This window comes from Lissotriton helveticus, chromosome 2_2 (genome assembly GCF_964261635.1).
Source record: "Lissotriton helveticus chromosome 2_2, aLisHel1.1, whole genome shotgun sequence".
NCBI classification, from domain to species: Eukaryota; Metazoa; Chordata; class Amphibia; order Caudata; family Salamandridae; genus Lissotriton; species Lissotriton helveticus.
In genome coordinates this window covers 490,895,978-490,913,780 of record NC_136060.1, presented here as the reverse complement: position 1 = coordinate 490,913,780, position 17,803 = coordinate 490,895,978, and the positions used below count along the sequence as shown (strand labels likewise).

Below are 17,803 nucleotides of genomic sequence, written 5' to 3'. Positions count from 1 at the left end.
TGCAGGGTTAGACGCCTAGCTGGAAAGAGAGGCCTATATAGAAGTTCATAGGAGTATGCAGGCATGCAGGGTTAGACGCCTAGCTGGAAAGAGAGGCCTATATAGAAGTTCATAGGAGTATGCAGGCATGCAGGGTTAGACGCCTAGCTGGAAGGAGAGGCCTATATAGAAGTTCATAGGAGCATGCATGCATGCAGGGTTAGACGCCTAGCTGGAAAGAGAGGCCTATATAGAAGTTCATAGGAGCATGCATGCAGGGTTAGACGCCTAGCTGGAAAGAGAGGCCTATATAGAAGTTCATAGGAGTATGCAGGCATGCAGGGTTAGACGCCTAGCTGGAAAGAGAGGCCTATATAGAAGTTCATAGGAGTATGCAGGCATGCAGGGTTAGACGCCTAGCTGGAAGGAGAGGCCTATATAGAAGTTCATAGGAGCATGCATGCATGCAGGGTTAGATGCTAAGCTGGAAAGAGAGGCCTATATAGAAGTTCATAGAAGCATGCAGGCATGCAGGGTTAGACGCCTAGCTGGAAAGAGAGGCCTATATAGAAGTTCATAGGAGTATGCAGGCATGCAGGGTTAGACGCCTAGCTGGAAGGAGAGGCCTTTATAGAAGTTCATAGGAGTATGCATGCATGGAGGGTTAGATGCCTAGCTGGAAAGAGAGGCCTATATAGAAGTTCAAAGAAGCATGCATGCATGCAGGGTTAGATGCCTAGCTGGAAAGAGAGGCCTATATAGAAGTTCATAGGAGCATGCATGCATGGAGGGTTAGATGCCTAGCTGGAAAGAGAGGCCTATATAGAAGTTCAAAGAAGCATGCATGCATGCAGGGTTAGACGCCTAGCTGGAAAGAGAGGCCTATATAGAAGTTCATAGGAGCATGCATGCATGCAGGGTTAGATGCCTAGCTGGAAAGAGAGGCCTATATAGAAGTTCATAGGAGCATGCATGCATGCAGGGTTAGATGCCAAGCTGGAAAGAGAGGCCTATATAGAAGTTCATAGGAGCATGCAGGCATGCAGGGTTAGACGCCTAGCTGGAAAGAGAGGCCTATATAGAAGTTCAAAGAAGCATGCATGCATGCAGGGTTAGATGCCTAGCTGGAAAGAGAGGCCTATATAGAAGTTCATAGGAGTATGCAGGCATGCAGGGTTAGACGCCTAGCTGGAAGGAGAGGCCTATATAGAAGTTCATAGGAGCATGCAGGCATGCAGGGTTAGACGCCTAGCTGGAAAGAGAGGCCTATATAGAAGTTCATAGGAGTATGCAGGCATGCAGGGTTAGACGCCTAGCTGTAAAGAGAGGCCTATATAGAAGTTCATAGGAGCATGCATGCATGCACGGTTAGACGCCTAGCTGGAAAGAGAGGCCTACATAGCAGTTCATAGGAGCATTCATGCATGCAGGGTTAGACGCCTAGCTGGAAAGAGAGGCCTACATAGCAGTTCATAGGAGCATGCATGCATGCAGGGTTAGACACCTAGCTGGAAAGAGAGGCCTATATAGAAGTTCAAAGAAGCATGCATGCATGCAGGGTTAGATGCCTAGCTGGAAAGAGAGGCCTACATAGAAGTTCATAGGAGTATGCAGGCATGCAGGGTTAGACGCCTAGCTGGAAAGAGAGGCCTATATAGAAGTTCAAAGAAGCATGCATGCATGCAGGGTTAGATGCCTAGCTGGAAAGAGAGGCCTATATAGAAGTTCATAGGAGCATGCATGCATGCAGGGTTAGATGCCTAGCTGGAAAGAGAGGCCTATATAGAAGTTCATAGGAGCATGCATGCATGCAGGGTTAGATGCCAAGCTGGAAAGAGAGGCCTATATAGAAGTTCATAGGAGCATGCAGGCATGCAGGGTTAGACGCCTAGCTGGAAAGAGAGGCCTATATAGAAGTTCAAAGAAGCATGCATGCATGCAGGGTTAGACGCCTAGCTGGAAAGAGAGGCCTATATAGAAGTTCAAAGAAGCATGCATGCATGCAGGGTTAGATGCCTAGCTGGAAAGAGAGGCCTATATAGAAGTTCATAGGAGTATGCAGGCATGCAGGGTTAGACGCCTAGCTGGAAGGAGAGGCCTATATAGAAGTTCATAGGAGTATGCATGCATGCAGGGTTAGATGCCTAGCTGGAAAGAGAGGCCTGTATAGAAGTTCATAGGAGTATGCAGGCATGCAGGGTTAGACGCCTAGCTGGAAAGAGAGGCCTATATAGAAGTTCAAAGAAGCATGCATGCATGCAGGGTTAGATGCCTAGCTGGAAAGAGAGGCCTATATAGAAGTTCATAGGAGTATGCAGGCATGCAGGGTTAGACGCCTAGCTGGAAAGAGAGGCCTATATAGAAGTTCAAAGAAGCATGCATGCATGCAGGGTTAGACGCCTAGCTGGAAAGAGAGGCCTATATAGAAGTTCAAAGAAGCATGCATGCATGCAGGGTTAGATGCCTAGCTGGAAAGAGAGGCCTATATAGAAGTTCATAGGAGTATGCAGGCATGCAGGGTTAGACGCCTAGCTGGAAGGAGAGGCCTATATAGAAGTTCATAGGAGTATGCATGCATGGAGGGTTAGATGCCTAGCTGGAAAGAGGGGCCTATATAGAAGTTCAAAGAAGCATGCATGCATGCAGGGTTAGATGCCTAGCTGGAAAGAGAGGCCTATATAGAAGTTCATAGGAGCATGCATGAATGCAGGGTTAGATGCCTAGCTGGAAAGAGAGGCCTATATAGAAGTTCATAGGAGCATGCATGCATGCAGGGTTAGATGCCAAGCTGGAAAGAGAGGCCTATATAGAAGTTCATAGGAGCATGCAGGCATGCAGGGTTAGACGCCTAGCTGGAAAGAGAGGCCTATATAGAAGTTCAAAGAAGCATGCATGCATGCAGGGTTAGATGCCTAGCTGGAAAGAGAGGCCTATATAGAAGTTCATAGGAGTATGCAGGCATGCAGGGTTAGACGCCTAGCTGGAAGGAGAGGCCTATATAGAAGTTCATAGGAGCATGCAGGCATGCAGGGTTAGACGCCTAGCTGGAAAGAGAGGCCTATATAGAAGTTCATAGGAGTATGCAGGCATGCAGGGTTAGACGCCTAGCTGTAAAGAGAGGCCTATATAGAAGTTCATAGGAGCATGCATGCATGCACGGTTAGACGCCTAGCTGGAAAGAGAGGCCTACATAGCAGTTCATAGGAGCATTCATGCATGCAGGGTTAGACGCCTAGCTGGAAAGAGAGGCCTATATAGAAGTTCATAGGAGTATGCAGGCATGCAGGGTTAGATGCCTAGCTGGAAAGAGAGGCCTACATAGAAGTTCATAGGAGTATGCATGCATGCAGGGTTAGATGCCTAGCTGGAAAGAGAGGCCTACATAGAAGTTCATAGGAGTATGCAGGCATGCAGGGTTAGACGCCTAGCTGGAAAGAGAGGCCTACATAGAAGTTCATAGGAGTATGCAGGCATGCAGGGTTAGATGCCTAGCTGGAAAGAGAGGCCTACATAGCAGTTCATAGGAGCATTCATGCATGCAGGGTTAGACGCCTAGCTGGAAAGAGAGGCCTATATAGAAGTTCATAGGAGTATGCAGGCATGCAGGGTTAGATGCCTAGCTGGAAAGAGAGGACTACATAGAAGTTCATAGGAGTATGCATGCATGCAGGGTTAGATGCCTAGCTGGAAAGAGAGGCCTACATAGAAGTTCATAGGAGTATGCAGGCATGCAGGGTTAGACGCCTAGCTGGAAAGAGAGGCCTACATAGAAGTTCATAGGAGCATTCATGCATGCAGGGTTAGACGCCTAGCTGGAAAGAGAGGCCTATATAGAAGTTCATAGGAGTATGCAGGCATGCAGGGTTAGATGCCTAGCTGGAAAGAGAGGCCTACATAGAAGTTCATAGGAGTATGCATGCATGCAGGGTTAAATGCCTAGCTGGAAAGAGAGGCCTACATAGAAGTTCATAGGAGTATGCAGGCATGCAGGGTTAGACGCCTAGCTGGAAAGAGAGGCCTACATAGAAGTTCATAGGAGTATGCAGGCATGCAGGGTTAGATGCCTAGCTGGAAAGAGAGGCCTACATAGCAGTTCATAGGAGCATTCATGCATGCAGGGTTAGACGCCTAGCTGGAAAGAGAGGCCTATATAGAAGTTCATAGGAGTATGCAGGCATGCAGGGTTAGATGCCTAGCTGGAAAGAGAGGACTACATAGAAGTTCATAGGAGTATGCATGCATGCAGGGTTAGATGCCTAGCTGGAAAGAGAGGCCTACATAGAAGTTCATAGGAGTATGCAGGCATGCAGGGTTAGACGCCTAGCTGGAAAGAGAGGCCTACATAGAAGTTCATAGGAGTATGCAGGCATGCAGGGTTAGACGCCTAGCTGGAAAGAGAGGCCTATATAGAAGTTCATAGGAGCATGCATGCATGCAGGGTTAGATGCCAAGCTGGAAAGAGAGGCCTATATAGAAGTTCATAGGAGCATGCAGGCATGCAGGGTTAGACGCCTAGCTGGAAAGAGAGGCCTATATAGAAGTTCATAGGAGCATGCATGCATGCAGGGTTAGACGCCTAGCTGGAAAGAGAGGCCTATATAGAAGTTCATAGAAGCATGCATGCATGCAGGGTTAGACGCCTAGCTGGAAAGAGAGGCCTATATAGAAGTTCATAGAAGCATGCATGCATGCAGGGTTAGATGCCAAGCTGGAAAGAGAGGCCTATATAGAAGTTCATAGGAGCATGCAGGCATGCAGGGTTAGACGCCTAGCTGGAAAGAGAGGCCTACATAGAAGTTCATAGAAGCATGCATGCATGCAGGGTTAGATGCCAAGCTTGAAAGAGAGGCCTATATAAAGTTCATAGAAGCATGCAAGCATGCAGGGTTAGATGCCAAGCTGGAAAGAGAGGCCTATATAGAAGTTCATAGGAGCATGCAGGCATGCAGGGTTAGACGCCTAGCTGGAAAGAGAGGCCTATATAGAAGTTCAAAGAAGCATGCATGCATGCAGGGTTAGATGCCTAGCTGGAAAGAGAGGCCTATATAGAAGTTCATAGAAGCATGCATGCATGCAGGGTTAGATGCCAAGCTGGAAAGAGAGGCCTATATAAAGTTCATAGAAGCATGCAAGCATGCAGGGTTAGATGCCAAGCTGGAAAGAGAGGCCTATATAGAAGTTCATAGGAGCATGCAGGCATGCAGGGTTAGACGCCTAGCTGGAAAGAGAGGCCTATATAGAAGTTCAAAGAAGCATGCATGCATGCAGGGTTAGATGCCTAGCTGGAAAGAGAGGCCTATATAGAAGTTCATAGGAGCATGCATGCATGCAGGGTTAGATGCTAAGCTGGAAAGAGAGGCCTATATAGAAGTTCATAGAAGCATGCATGCATGCAGGGTTAGACGCCTAGCTGGAAAGAGAGGCCTATATAGAAGTTCATAGGAGCATGCAGGCATGCAGGGTTAGACGCCTAGCTGGAAAGAGAGGCCTATATAGAAGTTCATAGGAGCATGCAGGCATGCAGGGTTAGACGCCTAGCTGGAAAGAGAGGCCTATATAGAAGTTCATAGGAGCATGCAGGCATGCAGGGTTAGACGCCTAGCTGGAAAGAGAGGCCTATATAGAAGTTCATAGGAGTATGCAGGCATGCAGGGTTAGATGCCTAGCTGGAAAGAGAGGCCTATATAGAAGTTCATAGGAGCATGCAGGCATGCAGGGTTAGACGCCTAGCTGGAAAGAGAGGCCTACATAGAAGTTCATAGGAGCATGCAGGCATGCAGGGTTAGACGCCTAGCTGGAAAGAGAGGCCTACATAGAAGTTCATAGGAGCATGCAGGCATGCAGGGTTAGACGCCTAGCTGGAAAGAGAGGCCTACATAGAAGTTCATAGGAGCATGCAGGCATGCAGGGTTAGACGCCTAGCTGGAAAGAGAGTCCTATATAGCAGTTCATAGGAGCATGCATGTAGGGTTAGACGCCTAGCTGGAAAGAAAGGCCTATATAGAAGTTCATAGGAGTGTGCATGCATGCAGGGTTAGACGCCTAGCTGGAAAGAGAGGCCTAGATAGCAGTTCATAGAAACGTGCAGGGTTAGACTCCTAGCTGGAAAGAGAAGCCTACATAGCAGTTGATGGGAGTATGTAGGCATGCAGGGTCAGACGCCTAGCTGGAAGGAGTGGCCAAAGCTGCTGCTGCCGACAGAAAGGCCAGCTGGTTCACCAGCAACCTCCAGGAATCCAAACTGACTTGCCGAAGACTCGAGAAAAAGTGGTGCCACGAAAAGACACCAGACAACAACGCTGCCCTAAAGAACGCCAGCCGCAATCACCACCAACTCATCCGAGTCACCAAAAGGACATCCTTCAAGGAACGCATCAACAACAACGCATACAACAGCAAAGAGCTCTTCAACATCGTGAAGGAACTCTCCAACCTTACAGGGCAGTGGTAGAGAACACTTGGTTTCTGGGAGTCCAGCTGGTCAGAGAGGCCTACAAGCAGCGCGTGCAGGGCGTCCGACTGTCATTACCTTGTCCTTTGTGGTTCACGTCTTTGACATCCAGAGCTTTCTTTATCAGACTGTGCAGGAAATCACTCTCCGCGGCCACCCTGAAAAATAATGAAAGGTGTCAGGCCCGGTGCCAGCCCAGGGCTGCTCCTAACGGGTGCCCGGTGGCAGTGATGGAGGGACCGGGCAGACATGGATGGCTTTTTAATGCTTGTACTGAGAGCAGCGCGCCCTGCGCCACGCTCCGGCCTTCGTTTCATTTCCACCGCTCTTATTTATTCATTAAAGTGCCCGGGAAGCTGCAGGATCATTTTTCATAAGGGCTCAGATAGGACACCTGGCAATATGTGTCCAGCACTCTTCCATCCTCAGGGCCCCCCCCCCCGGTGTCCGTCTCTCTCACCTCTCCTCTCTCTTCTCCTAACACTACTCTTTTCTGTTACCTTCTTTCATTCCCTCTGATTTTGCAGAGTCTTCATTTTGTTTATCACATTTATTAGGCAAAATACAGACAGAACATTGAAATAAAGATAAAAACCAAAAGCCTCTAAGGTATAGACAGTCCTTCAAAGGTCAAAGAGCAGTAGTTTTCATCATTACTCAATTTGATCAAAATGAATCATTAATTATTTGTTCTCTTTGAGCCAAAATCTGTTGGTCTTTGTTGAGTAACTGTCACTCTTTTTCTTTTCCCTGAATATTCTGTTCGCATTATTGGATCTCCCTTATCTGTTCACTCGCTTCTCTATATCCCTCTTGACTTCCTCTTACTCTGTTTATCTATTGCTCTCTTTTTTTAAACTTTTGTCCTTTCATACCTGTCTCTCTAACCACAATGTGCTCCTAATTATTCTCTCTTGCTTGTGTATCTTTGGTAAAAAATCCACCAGGTTTTCCACCCAGGGATTGTTTGTAATGTGTCAGGCTATTGGGCGTGGTGGGCGCTGTGTGCAGCCACACTTCAGCCATTACTTGCCTCCATTGGGAGTTGTGAAAGAGATCAGGTGTCCAGCCCCCAACATTTAGGAGTAATTGGATTGGGTGGAAGCCTGACAACGGAACTTGTTTGGCTGATGCCCGGTGGAGGTACCCGATAGCTAAAGAGGAGATGGGCTGTGGACTTCCCCCATGGCCATCACCTACCCAGACGGATGCTGGGCAGACTCTCCTTCGTCTCTCCATCCTATCTACCTCCTACCCCTTGACCCCACCCCTTACCCTTCTAAGCTCCATTCATTTCGTCTTCTACTCTCTTTAAATGTTTTTTGTTGTAACAGATGTAACGTGTAACTGATGTAATTTTGTAATTTCTATGGTACCTTATGTAAAGCATTCTGATACTTCTGGGTCTAGCCAGCGCTGTATAATACTCTCAAAATAAATAAATAAATAAAATAAATAAATAAACTTGCTGGAGCTGCCAGATGTTCTCCTGTCGAGCAGTCGAGTGGCCAAGTTGCAGCAGGAGCCTCCGGACATCCCAAGCCACTGACAGAGAGGAGCATCTTATGAAACATCACAGGACATTCAGACCAGCCACCCAGGAAGGGGTTTGGGGCTGAGGAACCCAATGAATTACAGATTGTATTTATATGATCAAAGAAGATGGAAAGTCTCTTGAGAAGGTGTGAGAACTGAGATGGCACAATTAGGAGAAGACCTAACTCAGGAGAAATAACCCCTGTCTGGATTGTCTGCATCTAGAATTTTGTTAGAAGAATCTTCAGGTTAACAGAGTCTACCATCCTCCTGTATTGCATCAGCACCCACTTTTGTTACATTTTAGCTTTATTGGAAAATCCCTGATGCCACATATGGTCCAATTAATTATATCCCCGTTTTACTTCCCTTAAGGCAGTAGTGTCCCAGGGGGCTGTGTGTTTGGTGTGTGTAGGGCTAACACTCCTCAGCGGTACAACCCCACCTAAGGCAGTCTAGCGCCTTGACGCCCCTGAGCAATGTTTAGCGTTCTACACGTTCAATATTAATTCATTCATTCACCCACAGGGAGGAGCTATTATAGCCATTTTCAGTTTGGCCAAAGTGCTGAGGCCTGCTAATCCGGGACAACCCACTGACAAACTCTGACCTAGAGAATTACTTTACTCCAAGGACATTTCAGCTGCGACGATTGACAGCTTACTTGGCCCTGGCGACTGCTGAACACACGTTTGAAGGAAAATTGAATCAATTGATGGACTGTTCAAACCTGGAGCAGGGGTTCCCCGCACTCAATCAAGTAACAAAGTCCAGTGTATGACCTTTTTGATGTGTAGGGCCAGAAACCTCTTGGAAAAATTCCAGAAAGGATGTTCCATCTACTCCATTGGTGGTAGCACTAGGGAAGGCCACAGAGTCAATCCATTAGTTTGACTCTGTGGCCTTCCTACTGGAGGTTTTCCCCATCATTAAGTGTTCTAACCTGTCATTAGGTCCAGTGCACCTGAGCTCGCTCGCTATTCCTAGTGACAGGATCTCCTCTTCATCATCTGTTACAACCTCTTGAAAGCCTCAGTTCACCCTAAGCTCATCCAGGCTCCCTACTGGCAGAAGGATGAGGTTACCCTGAGCTCGCTCGCTATTCCTAGTGACAGGATCTCTTCTTCATCATCTGTTCCAACCTCTTGTAAGCCTCAGTTCATCCTAAGCTCATCCAGGCTCCCTACTGGCAGAAGGATGAGGTTACCCTGAGCTCGCTCGCTATTCCTAGTGACAGGATCTCCTCTTCATCATCTGTTACAACCTCTTGAAAGCCTCAGTTCACCCTAAGCTCATCCAGTCTCCCTACTGGCAGAAGGATGAGGTTACCCTGAGCTCGCTCGCTATTCCTAGTGACAGGATCTCCTCTTCATCATCTGTTACAACCTCTTGAAAGCCTCAGTTCACCCTAAGCCCGTCCAGGCTCCCTACTGGCAGAAGGTTGAGGTTACCCTGAGCTCGCTCGCTATTCCTAGTGACAGGATCTCCTCTTCATCATCTGTTACAACCTCTTGAAAGCTCCAGTTCATCCTAAGCTCATCCAGTCTCCCTACTGTCAGAAGGTTGAGGTTACCCTGAGCTCGCTTGGTCTTACTAGTGACAGGATCTCTTCTTCATCATCTGTTCCAACCTCTTGAAAGCCTCAGTTCATCCTAAGCTCACCCAGTCTCCCTACTGGCAGGTTTTCCCCATCATTAACTGTTCTAGCCTGTCAGAAAGTTTAGTTCACCTGAGCTCGCTCGGTCTCTGTGGTGTTAGGTTCTCCGATCTGTCATTTACAGATTTGTTAATAACTATACACAGTCTGGAGGACGAACCTAACGTCTACCTCCATCTCCCCCCTTTTTGTTGATAATATTGACAGGATCTCATATTCATTATCTGTTCCCACCTTTTGAAATCCTAAGTTCACCCTAAGCTCGTCCAGTCTCCCTACTGGCAGGTTTTACCCATGACTAACTGTTCTAACCTGTCAGAAGGGTTAGTTCACCTGAGCTTGTTCGGTCTCTGGGGTGACAGGATCTCCTACTCGTGATCTGTTCCCACCTCTTGAAAGCCTCAGTTCGCCCTAAGCCCGTCCAGGCTCCCTACTGTCAGATGGTTGAGGAGGTGTGGCACAGCGGCCAGGGCGACTGACGCCAGACGCTGAGGTTCAGGGTTCGATGCTCGGGTCTGCCCAGCACCATGTGACTCTGGGCAATAGCTCGCTTAATCTTCCCGACGGCCCCAGTGCTGGGAAACCTATGGGTAGATGTGCACTTTACAAATACTGGATTATTATTATTATTAAGGTTAAGTTCACCCTGAGCTCGCTCGGTCTTCCTAGAGACAGGATCTCTTCTTCATCATCTGTTCCCACCTCTTGTAAGCCTCAGTTCTCTTGGTCTGTTGATCTCGCTCTGCCCCACTCCCAACACTAGTTCAGTCTCTCGGTTACTCACATCTGCACGGGGATGAAGTGTTGCTTGTCTTCGTCACTCTCAACCTTCCCCTTGACGATGTTGGTGAGGTCCATCACTGCAACAGAAGAGAGGGGCGTTATAGACTCTGGGCCCAGCTTAGTTTTAACCATGCCCTAAAACCCTTCAATTAAAGTTTTTGTTTGGGCAATTCTCAGAGACATTTTTAACCTCACTCACCTCACACAAAACAACGCTCCACTGTAGTCGGGCGTCGTAGCACAGCTGCGTTGCATTCGGCAGCCCAGCTGGGATGCCAATGATGAAGCAAGCCACCAACTAGGTAGGTGGGTGAGGGACATGTTATGATTGAACAACTGGGTTTGCCCTGGAACTCAGCAGTAGTGCTAAGGAGTGCACTTGTAGGTACACTTTGGAACTTTCCAGTATTGCACAAGTACGTGCACTTTGATAAATACTGGGGGCGTATTAGACATACCATGCACTTTCCCTGTTTGTGTTATAGCGCACCATGCACAAACAGGGACACTCGGCCATATTAAAAAGAATGCGTTTCCATGAGTCTTTCCAGACAGCCCCCTTGCATGCGTGGCTGTCATTTACTGCATCAACCTGCAAGGGGATCTCTAACTTCTCTTTAAAGTGCAGGCAGGCAGGCTGCCACATGCAGAGAGAAACAAGGAGCAGCCTTTAAGCTGTTGCTCCGTTTTCCACCAAATTAGTACTGCCCCTAGGGCAGGTGTGACTTTGCGGCTGCCCTGGAGTCAGTGCATTCATTGTATTAGGGTGCACTGTTCATGTTTGCAATAGTGGCATATGTTTCCTCTATTAAAACTTGACACATTGTATCAATCAATTTACATGGAAATAAATACAGTGGCGGCCGGTATGGAGCTGGGTGTGGCGTAGCAGAGGCAAGGGGGTGTAAAAAAAAAAGACACCTACCTCTTTGCCTCTCTGTCCCATATCATCCCTCCTCCACATCAATGAACAGGAAGCAGTCAGTCTCCCCTTAGCCAATCACAACACCGCAATACAGTGTTGTGATTGGCTCCCCTAAGCCAATTACAACGCTGCAATGCAGCAGTGTGATTGGTCTGAGCGACGTAGTTCGGCGCTCAGACAGGGAATAGGGATCTGGGCATGTTCTCCACCCAGACTGTATAGCAGTATGGGTGGAGTACATGCTTAGTGAGCCTGACTGTTTGGTCAGAGGGCGACCAGCCACAGCGTCATGCGCACTTCAGTGTGCCCGCCACTCCTCCCCTGCACTGCTCTGTGAGCAGGGCAGCCCACCGCACCCCCATGCTGCGGCAGCAGGAACAAATAAAGTGATAATAACATCAAGTTATTACCATTTTAGTTTTCCTTTCTTTCACTGCAGCAAAGAAGAGAGTGGGGCGATGCTCCTCTGCCTTAGTGGAGGAGCCGCCACTGGTTAAATAATTGATATGTAAATATTGAGGATGCTCCATTCTGTCCCAAGATAGCTGCCAACACTTTCTGGGTTGAAGTGTTGGCAGCCAATCAGATCTCAGCATGAGATCGACAGGGGTGTTCCTTTATATACAGCTGTAGATTTATTTGAATCACTCACCAACTACTGAAGGGCACTTCCCTGGACCAAGATCTACCTTCCTGCCAAATTTAGTGATTTAGTGTATGTCCGTTCAGCAGTTCAGGATGAGGCCATGTCTAAAGTTCTAACAGAAATGAACATGGGGAAAACATGTTTTGGGATCCCACCTTTTTCCCCCCCTTCCCCCCCCCCCCCATTGTGGTGGATTACTGTGAAACTATTAAGACAGCAGTTAAATTGAGCATCATACTAGTTTTGAACATTTTGTGAGGATTAATCGAATGAATGTTGTCAAAGTTATTGGCAAATCAAAAAATGCTCTTCCTATGGAAATTATATCCTAACTATAACTACCTACTGGTGACGTCAATATGTAATATATATATATATATATATATATATATTAATGGTCTCTTAAATCATTGTACCGTTATGTGATCAAGGGTAGTCCATACCCGAAACGCGTCATGCCAGAGGGAGAACTAAGGCGATAATAAACTGACCTGTTGTACTGGATGAGCTGTGTGGTGGTCTTTGTGTCCTGCGTGCCGTCTCTGGAGAAGCAGGAAGGAGTGGAATATATATATATATATATATATATATATATATATATATATATATATATATATATAAAACCTACTGACGTAGGTAGTTAAAGTTAGGACCTTGATTCTATAAGAAAAACTTTTTTATTCTTCCAATATCTTTGGTGTCGTTTGATGAATATTCACGACATTTTCAAAACTAATGGGCAGTCAGGTCAGTTGCTGTGTTGAAAGTTTCAGGATGATCCATCAAGCAAGAGCCGATAAAAAGGAGGATTCCTGAAACGCGTTTTCTCCAGTCACAAGCAAAAAGGTTAAAAAACAAGAAAAGGGGGCCAAAATAGCATTTTTTTTAAACATTGTTGGTGGGATTTGTGGTGGATCCGTGAATCGGCTGAACATTTTTCAAAAAACGAAGCGCAGAGTCCTGCGCCTCATTACATTTAGGCTACAGGGTGGGCCAGGTCCCAGGGGCTACTCAATTAATAATGCGGGGGCTGATCTGCCCCCCCCACAGCGGGGGGTGGCAACACAGCCCTGGGGACTGCTATGTGTACAAAAAAATGCGATGGGGGATCCGACCCGCGCAAGCTTCAAAGAGCAATTCCTTGTCACATACAGATGCACACCTAGGCCCTGCCATTGTCTGGTGAATCCCTAAGGCTGGACCTGCTCCCCAGAAAAACGACTAAGTCAGAAGGTAAACTTTCCCCGGGATGAAACTAGTCCTTGTGGGGCATATTATCAAGGGGGGCCGTAACCGGCCGCTAAACCGGCGAAAAGTGCCTATCGCCCCCCTTGATAATATGCCCCACAAGTACTAGTTTCATCCCGGGGAAAGTTTACCTTCTGACTTAGTCGTTTTTCTGGGGAGCAGGTCCAGCCTTAGGGATTCACCAGACAATGGCAGGGCCTAAGCGGCGAAAATTCTATCGCCCTATTATCAAGCTGTCGCTAACAGCAGTTAGCGACAGCTTGAAGGCGATAGCGAGCGGTTTGGGGCCCGCTTTGCATGTCAGCGATATTTATCGCTAATGACATGCAAAGTGGGCGTACCCAACCCGTTAGCGACTGAAAGCAGTCGATAACGTCGCTATCGCCTATTCACAAGGCTGGCGTAGCTATGGAAATATTCCCGCTATCGCCAAAAACTAATGCCTGCTCTGACCAGTTCTTAGCCATGTTATCCAATGGGAGGTGGATAACATGGCTAAGAGCATTTCGTCGCTAATGCGAGAATATCGCTATTTTCTCAGCGATAGTCTCGCATTACGCCGCTATTGCTGGATATTATAGCGCTATGGAGAAAAACTTTGCTAATAGCATGCTTTCTCCGCTAAAATATCCAGCGATAGGCAGCGATAAAAAAGTCGCTAAGCGCATTTAGCGATAAATATCGCTAGTTGTTGGTAATATGACCCTGTATTTCACTTGATTTTTTTAGTTTTGGTGCCTATTTGTTCATTCAAATTTACTTTAATTTTATTAATTTTAACTGGACTGGGATTTTTATTGTGCTGTGTTTTCTACTTTTTAACTGGTTTGATAATGATACATGCTTTACACATATGTCCCAAATTAAGGCTGTTGGATCTGTGCTAAAGCTATCAAGGATTGAGCTTATGTTTACACTATTGAGACCGAACTGGACCTGGTAAGGAATACTGCATTATTACTTGATGAGGACTGCCATCCACTTCAGCTAATAATCAACTTTCTCACAATATACATAAAAATATGTTCTCCAGAAACGTCCTCAGCATTGAGGTTGCCTTCCCACTCAAGGCTTGCGGCATCACTCCACTGTTTCAAGACTGCCCTTAACTTCAAGCACCTAGATGTTGTCACCTGAGAAACCAAATTAAAAGTCTTACTTCTTTTACTTCTGTATTGTTCTTTTGTACTGAAAGGTGCACACGACAGGCAGCGCTCTGTTGCCCTCTGGTGCCTGCTTTCCACTTTTACCAAACGTTCTTAAAGACTAAGGGGCTGATTCACAGAACTAATTTAAGACAAAATCCTAAACTTACTACTTTTGGTATTCACAGAAGTTAGGATTTTGGCTTAAGACAGACTTAAGACAGAATCCTAACTTAAGTCTGTCTTAAGTCTGTCTTAAGACAAAATCCTAACTTCTGTGAATACCAAAAGTAGTAAGTTTAGGATTTTGTCTTAAGTTAGTTCTGTCAATCGGGCCCTAAACATATATTTATTGTGTAGTCAATGGATGAAACATCTGAACAGTTAGGAGAGAGTGATTACATGCTTTAAGGTGATCTGTCGTCCCTTCTTGTAATTTAAAGGAAGGCGCGTGGGTTTTCGTGTTTCTTTCTGGCGCCGCGGCCAGGCTGCGGCAGCCTCTGTGGTTCGGTGGTGTTTAGCAGGGCGCATTGTCCATTGGCTGCACCCCACTTCTTGGATTCCTGGCTTGAGTATGCTGGCTGTGGCTAGGGTCACCAGGCATCCCAGATTTCCCCAAACATTGACGGCTTTCAGAGGAAGGTCCCGGCACTTTTCTTAATCTTAAATACCTGTCCCAGTCAGTGCTTAATTTGTAAAATATTAAGTGCCAGGGTTCTGACCAGGAGGCCACTGCAGCTTGCACCATCCACCGCCGTTGTCAACGCTGACAAATCAACTACTAACCATCTCTCTCGCATGTAAATGCGACAGGTCAGGATATTCCAGGTCCCCTAAGGAATGGCTGGGGAGGCAGGTATTAGGAATTTTAATGTATATTGTAGTTCTAACCTACCGTTGTTCTGCTCATCTCTAAATTAGATTACCAGCGCCACCATGTGGTGGGCTGTTCTAAGGATGGTGTTGACAAATAGGTGCCAATGCCGAGCACCGGAAAGCACCGGCACAAATTAAGCACTGGTCCCAGTGTTTGGGGCAAAGGCCAAGTCATCCTGCAAAGCAGAATTGAAATGTATGTTTTTCTTACCACAGCCTCTGAGGTCTTACATAATAGAAATTATTTGACCATTTTTCCAGGCAGTGCAGGCCCTCGGCTGGTTCCTAGCATGGGGGTCCCTTTCATGTACCTTGCAGGGAGGGGCCCTCATGTTTTGTTATGCCACTGGCTTTAGTCATACTTTTATGTCTGACCTGTCCCGGTCTTTGCTTCTCAAAATCTGCTCACCGTAGCATTGCCCCAGCAGCGGGCTCCTCTTACCTCATTTGAGAGGCTTGTCTTTTGAGGTGCTGCTCTAGCCATGGATGCTTGGGGCAGGCTCTGAAGGTGCAGTGCCTGCGGTCAGATGTGGGCAGAACATAAAGCAAATGTCCACCCGCCTGGTCATCAGGTCAGTGGTGCAGGGCAGGACGGCTGCCATCAGGACAGACGATACAACACGAAGGCCTGTGTGAACCGCTAGGGAGACCTAGTCTACCAGATCTAGGTGGCGCTTGGGATGGGACTCTAGGTGGTAGAAAATATTCTTGTGTGCAGGAGGAGTACACACAGGGCACAAGTCCAAAAAAAAGAAGTGGGGGGACGCTGACGTCACAAGAGGAAGTGACCTCACGAAAGGTGGTTTGCACCATCAGACTCATTGCCTCCCCTCGCTTACCCCTTAGATGTGATTGCATCAGAGAAGCCAGCGCGTGACATACACTTGAGACGCTTCATGTTTATTGTATTTTACAGATAAAAGGAGGTGTCACTACGGCTGCGAACAAGCACGCACATTAGACTCTGGCAGTAGTTTATTATCGAGCTCTGGGTAAAATAAGTGGGGGGATGCTGTCCACCCGCGTGGTACCCCGACTCGAGCCCTGAGTACACAGACCCGCAGCAGCCGGTCTAGTCGTTGCAGGAGGTTTGCCTCTAGAGTGATCCTTCAGGGAACGTGTGGCAGGAAGGGGCGGGTCCTAAATCGGATAGACCGGGACAGCGCACTGGGCGGAAAGAGAATTTGCTCTTTGTTGTGGGGACAGACAGTCCTTGCGGTGTGATGGCAGGAGGTGTGAGGAAGATGAAAGGAGGGCAGGTGGATGATGGGGTGCTAACAATAAATAAATAATGCCAGCATTTGTAAAGCGCGCCGCTACCTCAGGCGAGGTGTCCCGGCGATGGGGACCGTCTGGAAGAATAAGTGAGCTATTGCCCAGAGTCACAAGGTGCTGGGCTAACCTGTCGCCGGCACCAGGGATTCAACTGTGAGCCCCCGGGTTCCGGAGTCAGCCGCCCCGGCCGCTGCACCACACCTCTTCCCTAAGACCTCAATTACGCTGAGGTACATTAAGGGCTGATTTCAAAGTCTTTAACAGGACACGATTGAGAGCAAGTGGGGTGGACGAGGTGCTGTTTGCATGACCTCAAGTAAGGCAGCTCCGTGCTGCGACCCTCAGTATCAATAGCGGTTGGTGGTGGGAGTGCTGCCGGGTGGTGACGTGGGGAGGGGGAGAGGGAGGGGCAGGGAGGGGCAGAGAGGGGCCGGGTGGGGGGTAGCAAACTACAGCCAAATACAGGTAGGTAAACATATAAATAAATAAAATGAATTTTGTTGCGCGCACTGCATCGCACTTGGCGATGCAGTGTGCGCAACGAAATTCATGTTATTTATTTTTATGTCTATTTACTTACCTGTATTTGGCCGTATTCCGTAGTTTGCCACCCCCACCTTGCCCCTCCCCCGCCCCACGTCACTGCCAAACAGCACTCCCACCACTGACCACTCCTGCTCAGTATATTGGCGCCCCGGGCCTGTGCCCAGCTCGCCCAAGGCCAGCCCTGGTGGCAGTCTCTGTCTGGATTTACTCGCTTACAAGGAGAGCCCCCACCTTCTGGATTTTTATTCCGGCTTCCAACGTGTGGGGGGGGGGGAGGTGCCTCACCCTCTTTCTTGCTCGCCCCATTCCTTCTGGCCCGAATTCAGAGGCAGAACACCCAGAAATCAAGAGAGGAGTGTAACTTGGTGAAAATGTATCATAGCTCACAACGTACACGTTTAGAGGTGTATTGCAAATCAGAACTGTATTTAAATATCCGGGGGCAGATTTACAAGCCCCCTGCGCCACCAGTACGTCACTTTTTGTGACGTACTGGTGGCATATTTTCCGGCTTCATATTTACAAGGACAGAAAAAGCCCCCCTGCGTGACTTTTCCTCTCCTTGTAAATACGGCCCCTTCACACGCAGCACAGTGCGTGGAAGGGACGTTCCATGGGTGTTGCTGTGGGTGTTCCCACGCAACACCCATGGATCAAGACACATCTCCAGATTTACGAGGAATCGTAAATCTGGAGATGCATCTGAATGCTTCGCCACGCTAGAGGTGGCGCAGCG

The 17,803-nt window shown here is 47.7% G+C and overlaps 1 protein-coding gene across 1 annotated transcript in view; it reads right to left on the bottom strand.

Moving 5' to 3' along the window:
• The window catches only part of LOC144821564 (dedicator of cytokinesis protein 2-like), a 3,201,295-nt gene that overhangs the window by 2,672,985 nt on the left and 510,507 nt on the right, over positions 1 to 17,803 (bottom strand). Inside the window, exons 11-12 of the mRNA XM_078678750.1 lie at positions 10,408 to 10,483; positions 6,509 to 6,588 (exon numbers count right to left, since the gene is read on the bottom strand). Coding sequence (XP_078534876.1) covers positions 6,509 to 6,588; positions 10,408 to 10,483 — 156 coding nt within the window. The remainder of the gene's footprint in view (positions 1 to 6,508; positions 6,589 to 10,407; positions 10,484 to 17,803) is intronic.